General features: G+C 37.7%; 1 protein-coding gene and 1 pseudogene across 2 annotated transcripts in view; both read right to left on the bottom strand.

The window, feature by feature from the left end:
- Xiap (X-linked inhibitor of apoptosis) overlaps positions 1 to 23,224 on the bottom strand; it is a 47,470-nt gene that overhangs the window by 5,472 nt on the left and 18,774 nt on the right. Inside the window, exons 3-7 of one of the 2 annotated variants that reach the window (XM_010609948.3) lie at positions 12,012 to 12,920; positions 10,735 to 10,834; positions 9,407 to 9,485; positions 8,694 to 8,736; positions 4,343 to 4,543 (exon numbers count right to left, since the gene is read on the bottom strand). In XM_010609948.3, the coding sequence (XP_010608250.1) occupies positions 4,343 to 4,543; positions 8,694 to 8,736; positions 9,407 to 9,485; positions 10,735 to 10,834; positions 12,012 to 12,888 (1,300 nt within the window). In that variant the 5' untranslated portion in view covers positions 12,889 to 12,920. The remainder of the gene's footprint in view (positions 1 to 4,342; positions 4,544 to 8,693; positions 8,737 to 9,406; positions 9,486 to 10,734; positions 10,835 to 12,011; positions 12,921 to 23,224) is intronic. The other variant, XM_033760197.1, reaches the window with a different exon arrangement.
- On the bottom strand, positions 17,183 to 20,409 carry LOC117284719 (annotated as a pseudogene).

Genomic DNA, 23,224 nt, shown 5'->3' with positions numbered 1-23,224 from the left:
AACTTGAGGGGAAAACAGCATGAAATAAGGTTACAAAAGGACAGCTAGTGCCTGATCATGAAAGATTTGACAAGCCATGTAAAGGAGTTTGGACTCGATCCCAAGGACCCTGGGATTTGGAGACATATATGATCACACTTGTGCTTCAGAGACATTTCTCTGGCTAGAGGGTGGAAGACAGAATTATATAATTCCTTTCTTCTTAAAAAAAGCAACCTTCTTGGGTTATGGAAATCAGTAGGGAGATTACTCAAAAACTAACAACAGAAATTCCATATGACCTAGCTATACCTCCTCTGGGTGTATTCTCCAAAGAATTAAAAACGTCATACTACAGTGACAAATGCATACCTATGTTTCCAGAACTGCAATTCACAACAGTCAAGTTCTGCAAACAGCCTAGATGTTCATTAACATATGAATAAAGAAAAATGAAGTATAGACACACAGTGGAATTCTATTCAGTCATAAGAATGCAGTAAAGTTATCTGCAGGAAAATGGATGAATCTGGAGAACATAATATTAAGTGAAGTAAATCACACATAGAAAGTTAAATATTGCACAGTTTCTCTCATATGAGAAACTCAAACGAAGAGTTAGATCAAAGAGAGCTGGCAGAGGACAGGGAGGAAAGGGGAAAGTGAAAAGGGGGTCAGTGAAAGGGTGAGAGAAGGATAAGGAGAGGGATTTACAAGGAATAAAAATGATCAAGAAATGATATCTGTATGTAAAACTTTTCCAGTGAATATAACTATTACGTATCACAAAAACATACTAATAAAAATAAGCATCCTTTTGGGTGTAATAAAAGCTATAGGCTTGGGCTAGGGATGTTGCCTAGTGGTACTGCATTCAATCCCCAGCACCAAGCCAAAAAGAAAAAAAAGTTCTAAAGGTTGGTCACATAATAAGTGTGAATGCAGTTAACATTACTGAACTGTATACTTAACAGTGGTAAATTTTTTTTTGTGGTGGTGGGAATGGAGTCCAGGGCCTTGTGCTAGGTAAGTGCTCTACCACCAAGTTATAACTCCAGCCCTAAGATGTTAAAGTTTGTGTGTGTGTTTTACCACACATTTTAAAAACTTAAACCTTCCAAAATATTGAACATTGGATCAGAGTCAGAAAATCTGAATTCTACTCCCACTTATCTGAGGTATCTTTGGTAACAGCTCATCCGTACTTCAGGTTTCTCACTGAAGCAATGAAAATTGTGATATGATCTTGAAGACTCCTTCTGGTTCTATGATTCCATTTTACAGAGCCAGTGGAATTAAATGCCATGTCTACTAAACACCTATATTATCAACTCTACTTTTTTTCATCAGCTTTGTATAGAGACACTTACTTGAGATGGTAATATTCTGGGAGCAGTGCTCCCCTCCCCCCGCAATTACTTTACCCCTGGCAATTACTTCACTCTAGCTTTGAATGTAAATACTATGTTCCAGGGCTGGGGATTTAGCTCAGTGGTTCCAGTGCCTGCTTTGTAAGTGCAAGGACCCGAGTTTGATCCCCAGTACAAAACAAAACAAAAAACCAAAAAACAAAAAACAAAACAGTATTCTACATCCTTCTCTATGGGATCTTTCCCTTCTTACTGCCCACAAGGCCCTCTTCTAAATCAGGAGGTTCCTAGCACATGAGCAATAATGGCAATACTTAGATAACTTTTGATGTTGTTTAAATTTTTACTGTATTATTTTAAACCTTTTCTAGAATAAACATGTTTTCATTTTGTTAGAACAGATCCATATCGCTAGAAATATAGGTTATTGTATGTATTTTTTTTTTATATTTTATTTTTTATTTTTTTTATTTTTATTTTTTTTTTATTGAGTTTATTGGTACATTTAGGGATACAGTACAGTTACATTCATTGTTGGGATCATGTACCTTTACATGGCAAGTCTTGATTCTCATTTTTTTCCCCTTACCCCTGCCCTCCCTTCACCCCCTCCTCCCCTCCCCATCTACAAACACTTTATTTTCATCTTTTCATTCTCTCACATTTTTTTCTTTTCCCTTTTTGTTCTTCCCCTACCCGTCCCACCTTCCCTACACCTTTAGCTCCTTTCTTCCCATGTCTAAATGTCAGTAATACATAAGAAAGATCCTAATAAGATTACTGACATTTAGACATGGGAAGAAAGGACCTTTTTATTTATTTTTATTTTGAAACAAGGTTGCTCATTAAATTGCCTCAGCTAGCTTCAAACTGTATCCTCTTGTTTTAGCCTTCCGTATAGCAGAGATTGTAAGCAGGCACTGCTACACCCAGTTTATCCATATTTATATCTTTTAAAAAAATGTTTTGGGCTGGGGATTTAGCTCAGTGGTGCTGTGCCTGCCCTGCAAGTGCAAGGTACTGACTTGGATCCCTAGTACCAAAAAAAAAAAAAAAAAAAAAAAGGGTGTTTATATGCTTTTCTTCTACATTATTTTTCTATATAAGATTTAAGATGCCATTTATTCAAACTCTATGTAATAACCTGACCTCTTCATATTTTCACATACAAAAAGTTAGAGAACACTCTAAAACCAAACTGTTTCTACTATAACACTTAGATGCTACACATGATAATAAAAGCCTATTGTTCTTTTCTAAATAGCATGTTAATGCATATTGAAAATAATAAATAAATTAGTGATACCAAAGACCTTGATTATATCAATAGTAAAAATGTTTTAAGAGAATGGGCATAGGTGGGGTTGGAGCTTAATGGTAGAGAGTTTGCCTAGCATGTGTGAGTTCCTAGGTTTCACCCTTAGCACTATAAAAAAAGGATGGATTAAAACCAACTGGGTTATAGATGTTCTTAGGAAGTCACTGTTTATTTTGTTAAGTGTAGTAACAGTATGTTATAGATTGAATGCTTGTGTACTCCGGTATTCCTATGCGGCAGCCCTAACCTTCCAGGTAATGGCATTTGGAAGTAAAGCTTTTGGGAAGGTACAGCCGTGTGTTGCCGAGGACCACATATCTTGGTGGTGCCATAAGATTTTAATGCAGCCTAGCAACTCCTATCACCTAATAATATCTCAGCTATCCCAATGGTGTAGCACAAGACATTACTCAAGTGTTTGTAGTGATGCAAGTGTGCTGTCAGCCATATGAAAGTTTACCATATACGATTAGGTACAGTACATAATACTTGATGATAAATGCTTACGTTACTGATTTATATATTTATTACACTATAGTTTTTCTCATTTATTTTCTTTATAATTATTTTAGAGTGTATACCTTCTACTTAGAAAAAAGACATCTACCACAAATAGTATGCTATGTCATGAGGGCAGCAGCCTCATGTCATACATTCTGTGTTTACCAAGCCTCTTGATTGTATCCAGTGGCCAGTTCAAGTGATTGATCTACACCATGTAAGTTTGTGTAAATACACACCATGATATTCACACAATAGCAAATTGCCTAACAATGTATTTCTTAGAATGTATCCCCACCATTTAGCAACAATACTGTAAATAGATTTAGATGAGGTCATGAGGGTGAAAGCTCCCTGATGGGATTAGTGTCCTTCTTCATAAGGAGAAGAAAAACCAGAGTGCGTATGTACCAAACCCTTCCCCCACTGCCATGAGGACACCACGGGAAGGCAGCCACCTACAGGGAGGGCCCTCCTTGGGAAATGGGCACCTTGATTTTGTCCTTCCCACTCTCTAGAAGTGTCAGAAACATATGTGTATTATATAAGTACCCAGTTGGTGGTGTTTATTTAAGTGATTTTTAAAATTAGTACGTTATTTTAATTAGTACATGTTTGCAGTTCATGCAGTTTACAATCATTTTGGGAGTGGTTACATGTATATATTACTGCTTGTTTCTTTTTTTTTCCTTCTTTCCCTTCCCTGTCCCACCCCACTGTATTTTGTTGTAGCAGCTTGAGCAGACAGACTAACACATAATATTAAAGTTATGTTTTAAAAATGCCCTTAGCTATTGGCTATATATGTCTAATATTTGCATTTAACAAAAGAAGTTGGGGGAAGATACGAAGCAAGATTGGAGAAGTATTAATAATTTTTTTAAGATGAGGTCTTGCTATACTGCCCAGGCTGGCCTCAAACTTGTGATCTCCCTGCCTCAGCCTCCCAAAATATTGATAATTATCAAAACTGACTGATGGACACATGAGCTTTGTTTATGTTGTTATCTACAATGCTGTGTATTTCTGAAATTTCTCATAATAAAAAGATTTTTTAAATGTTTATACTAAGGTGAATGTGACAGGAGAGAAATAAATGGGGGCCACAGAGTGATACATTATTCATAATGAAGTGCTGTTATTTGTGTTGCTTTTTAAAAACAGCCATGCATACCTTTCTGCAATGAAGTCTGACTTGATTCATCTTGTGTATTATCTTTCTGAGCACTCACTAGATCTGCGACTAGAACCTCAAGTGATACATAGTTGCTCCCAGATGTCTGAGTTTTTTCCTCCATTATTTTCTTAATATCCCTGAAACTGAATCCCATTCGTATAGCTTCTTGTACCATGGGATTCTGAAAGACTGTATCATCTGAAATGAAAATTGGGAGGAAAAAGAATACAAGAGTTTAAACAAATATTTTCATTAGCACATCCCAACAATAAAATAGCTTTTGAGAAACAACCAAAAAGCCAGCAAACCAAAGGAAGGGTGAGAGGAAGAACTGCTTTAGAGGGGAGAATTTTTTAAATTTTCGGGATCTTATAATTCATTATAAATGCTGAGTATATATTTTATAGCACTATGGATTATTCAAGATTACAGATTGACTCTGATAGAGCTGGGTATGGTGGTACAGGCCAGTAGTCGCAGCACTCTGGGAGGCTGAGGCAGGGGATCACAAGTCCAAACTCTTCCTGGGCAACTTAGTGAGACCCTGTCTCAAAATAAAAAGTAAAAAGGTTTGGGTATTTATCTCAGTGCAAAGGCCTTGGGTTTAATCCCTAGTACTGCAAAAAAAAAGGCCTAAAATTAATACAAAAGACCAATTCTGAGCATAAAAAACAATGCTGGAGGCACCAAAACAGCTGATTTAAAAATATACTACACAGCCATAGTACCAAAAATAGCATGGTGGTGCAGACCTATAAGCCCAGCTACTCAAGAGGGTGAGGCAGGAGGATCACAAGTTTGATCTGCATTCCCAGCCCCTAGAATACTTTTTTAAAAGAGAGGAGGCAGGAAAGGGAGACACCATAGGGATATGAATATTAGGAACATTATATGGTAGGTAACTTTAAGATTTGTATTTGGTAATGAAGACAACAAAAGGTCAGTTAGGGTACTATTACAATAATCCAAATGAAAAACAAGGAGCTGAAGCCAGGCTTGGTGGCCTATGCCTGTAACCCCAGCACTCTGGAGTCTGAGGCAGGAGGAAAATGAGTTTGAAGAGAGCCTCAACTATACAGCGAGACTTTGTCTAAAAAAGAAACAAAAAGAAAAAAAGAGGATAGGGAATAACATGTGTTACAAAGGATGTAGAGAAACACTGCTAAAAGGAATGTCAAATGGGGTAGTCACTTTGGAGAACTAGCAGTTCATCAAATGGTTAAACATAGGTATCACATGACCCAACAATTCCATCCCTAAATATATATTTCCAAGACAATTAAAAACACATCTAGCCGGGCGTGGTGGTGCACACCTGTAACCCCAGCACTCGGGAGGCTGAGGCAGGAGGATCCCTGTGAGTTCGAGACCAGCCTAGGCTACACAGTGAGTTCCAGGTCAGTCTCAACTATACTGTGAGACCCTGTCTCAAAAAAAAAAAATCTGGATAGGGGCTGGGGATTTAGCTCAGTGGTTCCAATGCCTGCCTTGTAATTGCAAGGACCCAAGTTTGATGCCCGATACCAACCTCCCCCAAAATACTTGGAAAAAAATTGTACAAAATAGCTCATAGCAGTATCATGCACAATAGCCAAAAAGTAGAAAAAAATGTCCATCAACTTAGAAATCAAAATATGGTATTATCTATACTATGGGATATTTTTCACCATAAAAAAGAATAAAGAGGCTGGGCATGTTGGTGCATGCCAGTAATTCTAGCTCTTTGGAGGCTGAGACAGGAAAATCATGAGTTCAAGGTGAGACTGAACAACATGGCAAGACCCTATGTCAAAAAAGAAAAACCATGAAGTATTATATATGCTACAACACAGATGAAACTTGAAGCTATATATTTCATGATTCCACATTTTTAAGAATACCTCCCACTCAGGCCCCCTATGATCCCATTTATATTAAAGTTCTATAATAGGTAAAACTACAGACAGAAAGTAGATTAGCAGTTGGCGGGTCTGATGGTGAAAAATGGGAGTAACTGCTGATCGGTAGGTATGAGATTTTTTTTCTAGAGTGTTAATAATGTTGTACAATTTCAGTGATGGTAAATACACAAAAAGCACTGGGTTGTATACTTTATAAAGGTGAAATACCATGTAAATTATAATTCAGTGTAAAAACATTAACTGTCTCATTAGCCATAAGCAGAATAGTATGACTATAAGGATGAATAAATACCAAAAAATAGTATGCAAAAATGTATAGGCTCTTTCTAAGATATTTTAACACTAAGTGATTTCTTAAACTGTTTTGTTTACACCCATTGTAAAACCCATAACAAATAATATAAATGTAGCTATCCATCTCAAGCATTATTTATGACTATACATAGTGTTCTCTTGCCTTGTAATCCTTAAAATACTAAACAGATGATGCTACAAGCATAGAGTGGGGAATCACCAGACATATTCTAAATTAAACTTTCTATTTTTTTTTTTTTTTGGTACCGGGGATGGAACTGGGGCCCTTGTGCTTGCAAGGCAGGTGGCAGAACCACTGAGTCAAATCCCCAGCCCTTAAACTTTCTATTTTTGAAACATGCTGCCTAAAATGAAAATCAGATCTGTGTGTGACATAGGATTCAGAAGACCTGTTTACAGTTCTAGTCCCACTAATAATTCTTAAAGTGAATGGGTAGATCACATAACCTCTATGTTTCTCCATTTCTTCATCTGCAAAGTGGGGATAATAATATCTGCTTAATAATACCATTCTCTACTCACTTTCTGGTTTTCTTTCATCTTCCAGTGCTGGGGATAAAACTAAGGGCCTTGCCCATGCTCATCAAGTGTACCACGACTAAGCTACATCTCTAGCCCCTTTACCACTTTTTGAGACAAAGTTTCTCTGTGTTGCTTCAACTGGCCTCAAACTGTGATTCTTCCGCCTCAGGCCCCTAAGTAGCTGGGATTACAGGGATGTGCCACCTTTTTGAAAAAAATGTTTTAATTTTTTAGAGACAAGATTCTCACTCTGTTGCCTAGACTGGCCTCAAATTCCTGATCTCAAGCCATCCTCCCACCTCAGCCTCCTGATTACCTGAGATTACAGGTATGCACGAACTCACCCAGATTATACAAACATTCTTAATACTCAGAAATATCTGACTTATATACATAAGCTGTTCATTAAATTTTTAAATATATAGCAATCTCATCCTCATAACCATACTATTGTGACTTTGAAAGTATATGGTTATCTTTTTTTTTTTGGTACCAGGGATCGAACTCAAGCCCTTGTGCTTTCGAGGCAGGCCGTGGAACCACTGAGGCAAATCCCTGGCCCATGTACGTTTATCTTTTAACCCTACAAATAGATAACCGTGATAAACTGGTAGGAATATTAAAAGTGTATTTTTTTCCAGATTTTTTCCCTTTTTATTAGTACATGTTTGCAATATATAACAAATACATTTGTTGTGGGGAATTGGTACATATACTATCACATCTTGGTCATTGCTTAGACAGATTTGGGGGGGGCGAAGTATCAAACTCAAGACCTTGTGCTTACAAGTCAGGGTCAGTACCACTGAGCTAAATCCCCGGCCCAGATTCTTTTAAGTAGAGAATTTTTTTTTATTTCTCAACTTCCCTTTGATTTTTGGGATAAGCTGTTCTTTGTTTAGTATAGACAGCTATAAGTAAGTAGTCTTTTAAAAAATTTAAGGTATAAAAATTTACATGACTGTTTTTGTTTTGTTTTTATTAAGTTTACTGGTACATTTTAGGTATACATTAGGATCACGTTCATCATTGGGAATTAGTACCTGTACATGGTATATCACTTTCTTTTTTCCCCAGTACCAGGGATTTAAGTCAGGACTTTGCGTTTTTGAGGCAGGTGAGCTGCCACTGAACTAAATCCAGCCCAGTACATGCTATATCTTGATTTGTGTTTTTCCCCATCCCCCGTCCCTCTTTCTACCCCTCCCTATTTACAAAAACCTTTGTATCAGTTTTCTTCTTTTCTCATATTTTTTCTTTCCCTTCCCTCTACCCCTTCCCCCAGTTTCCTATCCACTTTGGATCTTTTCTTCCTATTTTACATTATCTAATCTATTATACATTTTGGTCCTCATTTACGCTTTCAGTGTCTCACACCAGAGAAAATATTCAGTATTTACACATGTGTCCTATTTATTTCACTTGAGTATGGCCTCAATGTGCACCCATTTAGCTATAAATGCCTCTAGCTTATCATTTATGGCTGAGTAATACTCCATTTTAGAAAAAAACCCACAACTTTATCCAGTTACCTGTTGATGGGCACATGGGCTGTTCACAAGATTTAGCTATTACAAAAAAAGCATATTTATTTTAATAAGCATACTTACCAATTCTTTTAGACAGTGATGGTGTTTTTTCAGTAGTTCTTACCTAAAAATAGAAATGTGAATTGTAAATAAGAATTCTTTTTGGTAGAAGGCAATTTAAAAAGTTACATTAATCAAAAATTTAAATTGGCTGCATTCCAATTCCAAATATGAACACTCACAAGAGGCACAGCCTGATGGAACAGAGGAAGTTAAAAGATCATCTAATCCAATCCCTTCACTTTACAGATAAGAAGCTGAGGCCCAAGAAAATTAAAAAACTTCATGGAGGTAAATACAAATATAAGTGACTCCACTCTCCCATTCTATTCCAGATTGCTTTTTTTTTTTTTCACATATTATCAATGCCTTGGCCACCCCAGTTCCTCCTATCAGTTTGGATACATTTTTCAGATTTTATATATTATCTACACAAAGGTTAATACTACTGATGAGTGCAAAATACATCATACATAGGTCTAATTTCAGGAGAGCAAGGGATTTCAGTATTTTAACCCTTGAACCTCATTTTTGCCTACAATGATACTTAAATTAGTTCATCCTAATCATATTTACGAATTTGCTTCAGGTTAAGAGTAAGAAGTTCTATTAAAGTTCTCTTCTTTAAAGCTCACCGCACATTATTAATTCACAATATTATACTGTGAATGTTACATGAAAAAATAATTATAAAACAAATATTTGAAAAAAATGTATTACATAATGAGACTTACCAGCGACACCTCATGTGAATGGGTTAAATGAATACTGTTTATATATTCTTGTCCCTTCTCTTCCAACAGATATTTACACCTAAATAATAAAAGATAAAACTTTGGCAGCTGATAAATTAGTAAAGTATTAGTAAAGATATTATCTCCATATTTATTCTATTAACTTGCTTTCTGTTGTTTCTAAAGAGCCACAAAGAACATTATCAATTCCCTATGCAATCATTATTTTAAGGTTAAAAGAATGTTCCTACTGTTATGCTATGTCAGCAGAGCAAAAAGTATCAACTTGAAAACTTTTGACTTTTAAGCAAGTTATTAAACTAGTACCTGCACATTTTTTCAAAAGTTTAAAGTAGTTAATCTTAACAGGCTTTATTTTTTAGATGATTAATCAACTGTACATTTAAATTTTTTTTCTTTTCTTTCTTTTTTAACCTGGGATTAAACTCAGGACCTTGCGCTTGTGAGGCAGGAGGTGGATAAAATTTTCATTTTCAATCTTTCTTTTTAAGGTTATTTAAGGCTAAGATGTCTTTACAAATGAGCTCCCTGAAGTTTTAAGTTGTACTATTTTGTAGGCCAGAAATTTATATCACTTATATACCTGGGCACTTGTTTATAAAAGACAGGATGGTAAAGAGACATTTAGAATATGTTATCAAGCCAGGCGTGGTGATGCATGCCTGTAATCCCAGCACTTGGGAGGCTGAGGCAGGAGGATCACTGTGAGTTTGAGACCAGTTTGGGCTACATAGTGAGTTCCAGGTCCGTCTCAACTACATAGTCAGACCCTGTCTCAAAAAAACAAAAAAAAATATGTTATCATCCTAGGATGTCACTGATTCTAAGAAGAAGCATACTTACTTTATGTACTACCTAAAACTGCTACCAATTAAAGTATGATCTGTTACCAGATGTGTCCTCATTTCAGAGATCATAAAATGTAAACAACTCTGTGACTTAGAATCAGTGAGATCCATTAGAATTTCCTTGGGTGTATAATGGCTTCTTTAGGACACTCTTTGGCAACTTAGGCTTTCTCAATCCATCATGAAAGAGCCTATGTTAAACAAGTAAGTACACATTTCCTAATTTGGTGTTTAGGAATGAAATTATCCGATGTCAAAGATATGATATATAAGAAATGAGTGCACCAGAGAAGGCTTAGGTATCCCCCCCATAAAGTAGGTGACCCCATTTTTATAAATCTGGTGTGAATTTCAAGCCACAGTGAAGTCAAAAATAAGTTGAGGTGAAAAGTAATTCAGATCCTGCCACTGCACACTGTTCAACTTGCCTGTTCCTCATTGAACAATTAAACATCTTACCCTGGATACCACTTAGCATGTTGTTCCCAAGGGTCTTCACTGGGCTTCCAATCAGTTAGTCCTCCTCCACAGTGAAAGCACTCTACTTTATCACCTTCACCTAAGAAAATATATAAGTAACTATATATACATACATATATGCATATATATATATATATATATAAACTAGAAGCTTACACAAAAATATCCATCCTAACACCCAAAAATTAAGCACATCTTACAGAAAAATCATATAGCTTAAGACAATCATATTTTTATCTAAGATATATATTATATATAAATGTATGATCTTTATGCATTGAGGAGAAAATGCACACTAAATTCACTGACCCAATATAAGGTATTTTACAGAAGACAAAGAAAAATAAAAATGACCAATTTTTTAAGGACTACAATTGTTACATTCTTTTTAATTTTTGTCATCTGGTCCACCAATATTACTTTTACTTTATCAAATTGTGGACTTTAAAACAAGTTATATTCTAAGTATCAATAACAATAAATTTACAAGATAAGTTTCTCTAAGGTTATAGCTTAACAATACTAAACCAACTTTATGATTACTATACGATGCTATATAAATAAAAATTTTGAAATAGTGAATACTTTATACTTTGGCATTAAACCTAAAATAAATGGGTCAGATAAATAATACCTCTTAAAATATTCCTAGAAGCCATCACATTAATTGCCCTTCCTGTCACACTTATGGCATCCATTTCAAAAACACTGATTTTGTGGGCCAGGGATTTAGCTCACTGGTGTGGTGCCTTCCTTGCAAGCACAAGGTCCTGAGTTTGATCCCCAGTACCATCAAACAAAACAAAACAACAAATGAAACAGAAACACTCATGTGTAACAATAAGCATAATACTAGCCAGCTTTCAAATATATCATCTATATATTAAAGGTAGATGTTACTTTTAATATGAGCCAAACTCTTTAATGTTAACTTATTTTAGAGAGTTGTTATGAAGCTTAGAGAAAATGCATGTAATATATACACTAAGCACGTTAGATGCTTAATAAATGATAGCTAGTATTACTATTAGACCCATGTTTCTATCACCTCTCTCCTAAAGCAATTACATAAATATAAACATGACTCATAATATGGTAGTCTTTGTAACATAAATTCCATAATTACTTAAGTTTAGAGAATAATACTGATATAAATAAAAATGCCAACTTAAATCTAAATACTTTTACAAGTTCAGGGGGTTAAAGGCATCTATTTACTGTTTAGGAGCCCTGGGATAGTTGGAAAGTCTGTTTACCTAAAGCATAAAATCCAGCTCTTGCAAGCTGCTCCTTGTTAATTGAGTATGTCCACGTCCCAAAAGTAATGATCCGGGCTTCATACTCTGCCATGGCTGGATTTCTTGGAGGAATTGTTGAATTTGGGAAATTCCTATCAGAACTTACAACATCAGGTTCACCTCGAACATTAATTTTCTGGCCCAAAACAAAGAAGCATTTCGGAAAATGTCGCCTGTGTTCTGACCAGGCACGATCACAAGGTTCCCAATTTTTCAGTTTTCCACCACAACAAAAGCACTGCACTTGATCATCAGTACCTGTGTAGTAAAGTCCAGCACTAGCTAACTCTCTGGGAGTTAGGTGGGCATAGTCTGGCCAGTTGTGAAATGACTTTAGTCTAGCTTCTTCACTACACATGGCAGGATTCCTTGGGTATACAGTATCTGACATATCTACAACCTGTCCAGTTCTCAAAAGATAGTCTGCATGAGTCTCAGGTGGTCTGTCTAAAACAAAATGATTTCTGCTTCCCAGATAGTTATCAGCATTGTACTGACCGTTCTGGACACCAGGATTTATAGGCTGTGCGGCACTATTTTCAAAATAAAATCCATTGATAAATCTGCAATTTGGAGATACTTTTCTGTGTCTCCCAACTGCTGAGTCTCCATATTGCCATCTATCTACTGCTGCATGACAACTAAAGCACTGTACAGTATCTCCTTCACCAGTATAAAGAAAACCCGCTCGTGCCAATGTTGATGCCGAAACAGGACTAGTACTTGGAAAATTAGCAAAAGTTTTTAATCTATTAAACTCCTCTACAAAGTCTTCATCCTTATTGATGTCTGCAGGTACACAAGTCTTAGTTCCTTCAAAACTGTTAAAAGTCATCTTCTCTTGAAAACAGGACTCATCCACTTTTTCTAAAAAGAGAACATTACATTAGGAAATCCAAAATGAGAAACACAGCAACATATGTTTGATATTCCGAGCTAAAAATTATTCACTGATGACATAAAAATAACTACACAATCACTAAAACACATTCAAATTCTAAATAGTAAAATTCTACTTTACCACACCACTCAAGTCATACAGTAAAAACTGACATTTTTGTTTTGTCTGCTGGTCTCTCATGGTGCTGGAGTTTGAACCCAGAGCTTCACACATGCTAGACAGTAATCACTCTACCACTGAGCTACACCCCCAGCTCTTTGTTTTCTCTTTTTGTGGAAAGTAATATTTAAACAAGTAGAAGAAACTATTTAAGCATTTATTTTATATGAATATGGAAACTGTGATGCATAATACATTATAATTAAACATGTAAATCATTAATTAGGAAAAACATGAAAGCAGCATAAAATATGCAGATTCTTAAAGTCTATGCATATTATAATGGATCATTGTACACTCAAGGCAGAGTTCAGTTTTCACAATTAAAAAAATAAATGTTCAGAATGTTAATACATTAATTTAAAATATTTGTTCATGTTCCTACATGTTAAGAGAATAAAATGCTTCTGATTTTCCTGCATAAACAAGTTCTTTCGGCCGGGGGGGGGGTACTGGGGATCGAACTCAGGAGCTTGCACTTGGGAGATAGGCGGCGGCACCACTGAGCTAAATCCCCGGCCCAAGAGTTCATTTTTTTTGCTTGTTTGTTCTTGGTTTTTTGAGACAGGGTTTCACTATGTATTTCAGACTGCTCTGGAACTCACTGTGTAGCCTTGAATTCACAGTGATCTTCCTGCCTCAACTTCCCAAGTGCTGGGATTACAGGCGTGCGCCACCACACCCAGCTCCAAGAGTTCATTTTTGACAGAAGTGGATCTCATATATATATACACACACACACACACACACACACACACACACACACACACACAGTATTGCACTCTTCAGGGTGGCTGAAGAGAACCCTAAGTATTTGTAGACCTTAACTGCAGTTACTTTTTCCTTGGTCAGGGAACAATCTGTTCAAATGGAAGACTTTGGCAGCCTAATTAGAGCTGCAAATTACAGCTATGTAATATTCACCCAGATAAAATACTAAAAGGAGCCAGTTGGATTGAAAAGTGTGGTAAGATAATTTATCCTCTAAATCTAGATGTCTTTGAAAGTGAAAAAGAATGAATAAAATGAATAATTACACAGGAACAATAGGCCTAAAGTCAGGGTTACCCCAGGTAAATCAAACTGTCTGGTCACCCTACCTGTGAGGCAAACGTGCTTCTCCAGAATCTCCAACACTGTCCAATATCATGCAAGTGTAAAATAAAAGAATGCTAACACCACACACACACACACACACACACACACACACACACACAAACACACAGCAATTAAAAAATACGTAAATCACCCGAATAGATATTGCTGAAAAGAGAATAATGAAATAGCCAACAAACATATCAAAAAATGTTCAACACCACTAATCATCAGGGAATACAAATCAAAACTACAATGAGATAGCACCTCACACCTGTTAGGATAGCTATTTTATTGCTATTATATAAGACAAAAACCAACATGGGAACTCTCATTGTAAATAAGTACAGCCATTTTGGAAAGTAGTATGGAGGCTCCTCAAAAAACTAGGAATAGGATCTAACAATCCCACTAAGTATATATCCAAAGGAACTGAAGTCAGTATGTTGAAGAGACATCTACATTTGCACATTGCATTATAGCACTGTTCACAATAGCTAAAGGAATAAAGAAAATATGCTACATATACAAAATGAAATATTTCTCAGGCATAAAAAGAAAGCCTGTCATTTACAGCAATGTAGATGGAATTGGAGGACATTACATAAAGTGAAATAAGTCAGGCACAGAAAGGCAAATACAACATTTTCTCACTTACAGGTAGAAGCTAAAACATTGATCTCCTAAGTAGAGCACAAAACAGTGGTTATCAGAACCTGGGAAGGGTGTGCGTGTTGGAAGGAGGTTATGACACGATGGTCAATGGGCAAAGATGTAGTCTGCCAGCAGTAACTTTGAATGTTCTATTGCACAGGAGAATAACTATGGTTGACAACAATTAAGTATTTCAAAATAGCTAGTAGATAAGATTTTGAATATTCCTAATGTAAAGAAAAACAAATGTCTGAGGTAAAAGATATGCCAGTTATTTTGATCTAATGCATTGTATACATGTAGTGAAATACCACACTGTACCCTATAAATATGTAAAATTATTGTATGCCAACTAAAAATAAAAATATATTTTAAAAATGATCGCAGTGACTTTGTCTCTACTCCATACAGGCATTGATTTATTTTAAGAACTATTCAGATCTTTCAACATTATGTTAGCAGAATGTCTATAAAACATCATCTCTCTTTGAGTAATATTCAACACAAGGCTTCTCTTGGAAGCTGGCAATGCACTTCAGATTTTCTTGGCTTTGTCAATTTACAGTGGTAATAATTCATATAAATATCTCAACAGCTGAATTATATATGCATTCAAAATTTTTAGAATATACTCACCATGACTCTTCATTATCATTTCCCAGTTATCTGAAAACATTCTGACATTAACTTCAAAGCCCTTTTTTGAACTAGTATAATAAGCTGGAAAATAACCAAGATTCAAAGAAACCAAGACTGGCTTACAGGCTAGTGAAATATAATTTTAAAACATTTTTTGTTTGTTTTTGAGCAGGGTTTTGCTATGTAGTTCTGACTGGCCTTGAACTCTTGGGGATCCTTCCACCTCAGCCTCCTAAGTAATAGGATTATAGGCATGCACCACCACATCCCCATACTGAGATAAAATTTAATAGGTGTAAATGTAAAGTCTTATTTTTGTTGTTGTTTTCTTGAGACAGGGTCTTGTTATATGGTTCAGGCTGGCCTTGAACTCATGGTGATCCTCATGCTTCAGCCTCCTTAGTGCTAGGATTAGAAGCATGTACCACCATGCCTGGCTATTATGCTTTTTAAACTGTTACTAAGGAACTAAGACACTTGGTTTGGAATAAAGTCATGCGAAGGCAAACTTCCAAATTAAAAACCTTGGGATTTTAGTTAATTCTAAATTCATTATGAGCCAACATTACATTGCTGTTAAAAAAACAAACAACACGGGCCAGGGATTTAGCTCAGCGGTTCTGCTGCCTGCAATGCAAGCGTTAAGGACCTGAGTCTGATCTCCCGTATCAAAAAAAAAAAAAAAAAAAAAGCACAACCTTCTACCAACTGTTGGGGTGTGGTGGCACACGCCTGTAATCCCAGCTCTTAGAGGCTGAGTGCAAGGCCAGCCTGAACTATATAGGGAGACCCCTCCCTTAAAAACAGCTGGGTGTGGTGGCGAACACCTGTAATCCCAGCACTAGGGAGGATGAGGCAGGAGGATCCTGCAAGTTTGAGGCCAGCTTGGGTTACATAGTGAGTTCAGGGCCAGTCTGAACTGCAAAGCAAGACCCTGTCTAAAAAAAAAAAAAAAAAGGAAAAATCAAAACTAAACAAACACTGGGCTGGGGATTTGGCTCAGCGGTTCTGCCACCTGGAGTTTGATCCCCCATACCAAAGGGAAAAACAAACAAACATACAAACAAAACACACACATACACCACCTGGAGTTTGATCCCCCATACCAAAGGAAAAAAAACAAACAAAACACACACACACTCATGACAAAAAAGTACACCAACTTCAGGCTACATTAGTGATGACATGTCCAACATCCAGATTCAATTTAGAGTATTATTTCCAGTTCCAAAAACATTTCAGAAGGGATATTAACAAAATTTAATGTCCTTAGCAATCAGGATAATGAAAATGATATCATAGGAAGAGTTGGAAGAGGTGAGGATGTTTATCCTAAAGAGAGGAAATTTTGTGAGGGGAAAGGTAGAGAGGATAGAATATATATATTAAAATATTGGGCCAGGGATTTAGTTCAGTGGCACTGCACCTGCCCCACAAAATCAAGGTCCTGAGTTCAATCCCTGTATCTAAAAGGCTATCATGGAGAAAAGGGAGCCAAAGGTTGTGTAGCTTGAGGGCAGAATTAAAGTGAATAAGTATAATTATAACCACTATAATTTAACCCAATACAAGGATAAACTTTAAAACAATCAATGGCAGTATAAAATGGATTGGGTTGTGCATCAGTGCTAGATACAGACTTAATGCAAGATATACAAATATAGTATATAAGAACTTACAAGATTGGCTTACAATGGCCAGCCAGAGTCAGGTATGGAAAAGTGCAAAAGGGCTGCCTGTGGGCTAGAGATCCAAAGAATCCACTTGAAGGCATGGAGCTCACTAATGTCCCATGTGAGTCTGTTATCAGGAGGCCAAAAGGCTGAAGAGGCAGTGCTGGAAGGCTGGAGATGACATCTAAGGTGAAGGTGAAGACTGGAGCTCCTCTGAAAAAACAGAAGCGAGGCTTCCTTCTTCGTTTGCCTTTTAGTCCATTCAGGCAGCAAGCCTATTGGTTGCTGCCACTCACACCCAGGATGGACTTTGTTTTCAGTAAATCCCTTCAGCCACATCTAGAACTATACTGATCCAATTTAGTAGGGTGTTTCTTACTGAAATTGACACAATCAAATAACTATCACAATCTACCCTGTGTCAACTTGACAAGACACATTTCCTTAAACCACATCTCCAGATACAAAGACAAACTGATAATTACACCTAACATGTTACAACTCTCTTGCACACAAATTCCCTCCCAGAGTAGTTTTCTTTAGATGATGCTTACTCCTAACATTTCATAACTTGAACACTATAACACAGGTTTAACAATACTTAAGAACCAATATTAAGTCTATCAACATATTACATAAGAAGCATGTTAGGAGAGAATTATTACAATTATAATCCTCATTTCTATAACTGATCTCAGGGTCATACCTGGTATTTACAATTACTTTCTTTTAATAGCCATTTAGTATTCCCTTGGCCTTCAGCAAGCACCTCAGCAAGTCTTAGTTCTTTCTCTGGTGGGGTCACCTAGAATTTCATTCCTGAAGGTTCTGGGCCATTTGTTATCCTGCCTGGATTGGGTTGTCATAGTTTCCCATTGATTTTAATAACAGGACATGGTAATATTAGGAGGTGCCCTAAGGGATCTCCTGCACTCCAAGTATATTCTTCCTTTCCTCCACCGTGGAGCGATAGTCTAATTTTCCCTTGATAGTCTGTGTCAATCACCCTTGTCAACACTGTAACTCCCTCTTTGGCTTGCTTTCTGAGAGGCATGAGAAAACCAAAATGACCAGGGAGAAGCTTTAGCTTCCAGTTCAATGGTATCATTGTTGTGCTTTCTGGTATAAGCTTCCCCACCTTTGGTACCAAGACTTCTAAGCCAGCAGAGCTTAAGGTCACAGGAACAGGAGGCAAAATTTTTGATAGTGGATCACTAGGGTTAATGGTGAGTGGTAGCATTCCTACTTCCACCCCTTGATTCCTAGACCCATGAATTCTGGGTATGGGACACATAGTACCATATAGTGGATGCTTATTCAAAACATACACAGCCTTTTGAAGAACCCTTCCCCAGCCCTGCAAGCTACTGCCACCTAGCTGGCACTGTAATTGTGTCTTCAAAAGACCATTCCACCTTTCTATTAATCCATCTGCTTCTGGATGGTGAGGAACATGGTAAGACCACGAATGCCATGAGCATGAGCTCATTGCCTCACTTCTTTGGCTGTAAAATGTGTTCCTTGGTCAGATGTAATACTGTGTGGAATTCCATAATGGTGGATAAAGCTTTCTGTACGTTCACAGATGGTAGTTTTGGCAGAAGCATTACATGCAGGGCAGGCAAATCCATACCCAGAATAAATGGCTATGCCAGTAAGGATGAAACGCTGTCCTTTCCATGGTGGAAGCAGTCCAATATAATCAACATGCCACCAGGTCACAGGCTGATCACCCCAGGGAATGGTGCCATTATCAGAGACTCAGCATTGGTCTCTGCTGCTGGGATATTTGGCATTCTGCAGTGGCTGTAGCCAAATTAGCCTTAGTGAGTGGGAGTCTTTGTTGCTGAGTCCACGCACAACCACCATGGCCACTCTGCCCATGAGCCCAATGGGCAATGACAGGGTGGCTGAAGAAAGAGGCTGACTTGCTATCTATAGAACGAGTTATCCTATCAACTTGATTGTGTAAATCCTCTTTTCTTGGGGTCACTGCAGTATTCCATGTGAGTTCATATCAGGAGGCCAAAGGGTCTGCAATGAAAGAACAAAGGGTCTGTGCCAGAAGGCTGAAGAGTCTGCACTGGAAGTCAAGAGATAATGTCCAAGGTAAAGATGAAGACTGGGGCTCCACCGAAGAAACACAAGTGAGCCTTCCTTCTTTTGTTTCCCTTTTATTCCATTCAGGCAGTAAGCCTATTGGTTGCTGTCAGTCACAACCAGGGTGGGTCTTTCATCTTCAGTAAATCTCTTCAGCCACAACCAGAACTATGCTGACCCAATTAATTTAGTTGGGCATTTCTTACTCAAATGAACACAATAAGTTAACTATCACACATTGCCTTGCAGATGAGTCTCTCGTATTACTGACAGAGACAAAAGCATAGACTAGGTGACTAAATATTTTGGGGGGAGGCAGTGGTGCCTTTATCAGCTGGATGGCTACTTGAGGGGAATGAAGACTAAAGAACAGGTGGCCCAGATGCCAGGCCAGCCATGCTTCATGGGCTTCTAGGTGATGGAGAACTCACCCAGGCAATGGCTAATCATCTCAGGCTGAATCTCCACCTGGCTGAAGGTCTTGCAGTTGTAGTTGTCCATCATCTCTGGCAGGAGACCTCTAGCTTCTCCAATGAGTGGCACTGCCTTCTTGACCTTGTGCATGCCCTTCAGCAGTGAGTGCTGCTTCTGCAGCAATTTCAGCAGCCTCTGATGCCACGTGCTGTAGAGATGCATCAGCTGTTCCTAGGACATGTCCAGTAGCTGGTCGGGGTCCACACTGTGGTACGTAATCATCTGGAAGGTTCACTTATTCTGCTGCTCCACTTATGCCATCTCGTCAGCTCTTTGGAAAAGACTGCCCCTCTTGTGCCAGTTATCGAGAGGTGGCCTGCGAGTACTAAACACTTTCAAGTCTATAATTATCCTGAAGAATGAATGCTCAACACAATCCCTAACACATGGAAATTATATTCTGTGAGGTGGTAGTTTCATTTCTTGGATCAATCAAAATAGATATGCAAATCAAAGATTCATTCTCACTTCAAAATGGTGGATATTTTGTAAAGCTCAAGCAGACTGCAACTCCATTCAATAGTAGTACCAGAAGAATCTGTATTTGAAGCTTTCATTAGAGATCTTCTGTACTCAGGAGTTAGGTTATTTCAATGCTAACAGTTAATATTACACTGTTTTTGCAAAGTAGTTTATTTTTTCGGAAATACAAAACTGAATACCACATATACATTATCAGAGTGTGAGCTTTTGGAAAAAATGCAAAAGCAGAATTATCAGAGTGTTAAAAAGTCAAAGAGAGCCAGGCACAATGACACACATCTGTTAATCCTAGCAACTGAGGAGGCTTAAGTAGGAGGATCAAGAGTTCAGGGCCAGCCTGGGCAACTCTGTGAGACTGTGTCAAAGTAAAAAGGGCTAGGTGTGTAGCCCAGCTGCAGAATACTTGCCTAGCATGTGCAAGGCCCTGGCTTTTTAAATCTCCAGTACTGGAAAACAAATCAAAAGGAGAAAGATGACTCACAAAAGATAAAAAGGGGTGGGAGAAAAAAATTTAATGATTTAAGTGACATGAAGGTGGGGAGATGATACTGTAGAAAATAAGTATATATAGAGCATAGAATTGTGAATACAGACAAAGATGCAGTATGGCTACTAGAGGAAGGTGATAAAAAGGCTTTGGATGTGAAAGGTCTGAGTGCAATAACGCATGCTCAGATAATTTAAGTCTTCTCTGTGAAATTATATTCAGGTTTTGTACTGAGAAAGCAGAAAGGTAGGAAGGCGAGATAAAGAAAGATATCAAAGAAGGCTGTGCCTTGAGGGTAGGAGGCAGTTAGGAATCTTGAGGGGAACAATGGCTGGGAAAAACAGCACTAAGGAATCCAGCCATAACAGCATGAAAAAGACTAGTGAGCAACAGTCATCTTTATATGAGGGGTTTGGATGAGTTTAAGATGGTAATTTGTTAGAAGGACTTAAAATCTGCATATAAGCTGGGCACAGTGGCACACACCTATAGTCCTAGCAATGAGGCAGATGCAGGAGGATTGCTGCAAGTTTGAAGCCAGTCTGGGCTACATAGTGAGTTCAAGGCCAGCCTGAACCACAGAGTGAGATTCTGTCTCAAACAAACAAACAAACAAACAAATCTATCTATATATACACATGGTCTATTCAGGTATATAAAGGAAAGTCATGAGCAAATGCCAAGGAGAAGGGGTTGACTGCTAATCTAAGGAGAAAGAGGGACGTGTGGGAGTAGGTAGAAACACACAGAAAACCTACCTGCCTGGAATGTGCAGACAATACAAACGTTTCTATTTCTCCCTGCTTTTTAGTATTATGATTCTCAAACAGGTAGAATAAAGGTTGTCTGAGGGAAAAATATATAAAATTGGACATACACAAGATTGCCACCACATTAAAAAATATACTTCTGGTCAAGATCTAGAAGGTAATATTTAATAAATTGGAAAAATATGTTAAGATCACCATATTACAGCTGATCTTTGAGGTGGCAGAGAACAAGCAGTCAAGTTTATATAATGGTGTGAGCCCCACAGCAGCAGAGCTCAAGGCCCAGACCCAAGCTGCTTCTCTGGGTATGTGTAGCTCACAGGTGGGTAACTGGGCTGCACTTTGCATGCAAGTCTTCGAATCTGGCACTCCCTAGGGGCAGCCTGGTGCTCAGCATGATTCCTGGCCGGTGGCACTGTTTCCTAGAGTTGAAGAGCAGATTTGAGCTGTATTTTGTTGGTTTTCATTAGAAAAAGCAAAACACAAAATTCTGTGTTTTATGGCTTATTGTAAAATGCTCATAAAATAACTGAAGTGGACTTATAAGCTCAGAAGAACACAGGTAGACTTATAACATATGAATAATAATAATAATAATAACTATCATGAAGGTGTTTCAACAGCCAAGCTGTTGTTTAGGGTTTTTATACAAAACAAGAAGCAGGTAACAATGCCTTTGATACAGGCAAAATAGGAGATAAACAATTCAGGTAATATACTTTCTTGCCCTGGGAAAACAGAAAAAGGCATATTCAGTCACTGGTATGCCCAAAGACTAGTCCTTTTTTTTTTGTACTGGGGATTGAACCCAAGACCTCAAGCATGCTAGGTATGCTCTGCTACTAAGATACATTCCCAGTCCTTTTTATTTTATTCCAACACAAGGTCTTGCTATGTTGCTCATGCTAGTCTCAAAATTGTAATCCTACTATTTCAGCTTCCCTAGCAGCCGGTATTACAAGCATGTGCCACCATACCCTGTGACTACTGCTTTTTTTTGTTTTTGGTACTGGGGATTGAACTGGAGTCCTTGAGCTTGCAAGGCAGGCAGGGGAACCACTGAGCTAAATCTCCAGCCCCTAAATGTTAATAACATTTAAAAAGTTAATGGTATAGAAATCAATATGGAGATACCTCAAACTGCTGAGCTAAATCCCCATCCCCTAACTAGTAATGATAACATTTAAAAAATTAATGGTATAGAAATCAATACGGAGATACCTCGAAGAGCTGGGACTAGAGGTTCCATTTGACCCAGCCATCCCTCGGCTGGGTATCTTTCCAAAAGAAGCATATCACAGTGATATATGTACACCTATGTTTATAGCGGCACAGTTTGTAATAGCTAAAACTTGGAAACAGCCAATTTTCCCATCAGTTGGAAACTGGATAAAGAAGATGTGGTTTTTCTATAAAATGGAATACTACTCAGCCATAAAGAATAACAAATCAGCCAGGCGTGGTGGTGAATGCCTGTAATCCCAGCACTCGGAGGCTGAGGCAGGAGGATCGCTGTGAGTTCAAGACCAGCCTGGGCTACACAGTGAGTTCCAGATCAGTCTCAACTACATAGTGAGACCCTGCCTCAAAAAACCAAAAAGAATGGCATATTAGATTCATTCATAGGAAAATGGATATATTGAAGATATATTCCTAAGTGAAATAAATAAGTCACACATGTGTAAATATCAAATAGTTTCTCTGGTGTGAAAAACTATAATAGTACATAAGATCCT

Source organism: Fukomys damarensis, unplaced genomic scaffold, assembly GCF_012274545.1.
Source record: "Fukomys damarensis isolate Sample0158 unplaced genomic scaffold, DMR_v1.0_HiC HiC_scaffold_39, whole genome shotgun sequence".
NCBI lineage: Eukaryota > Metazoa > Chordata > Mammalia > Rodentia > Bathyergidae > Fukomys > Fukomys damarensis.
This window is presented reverse-complemented; position numbering and strand designations above follow the sequence as displayed.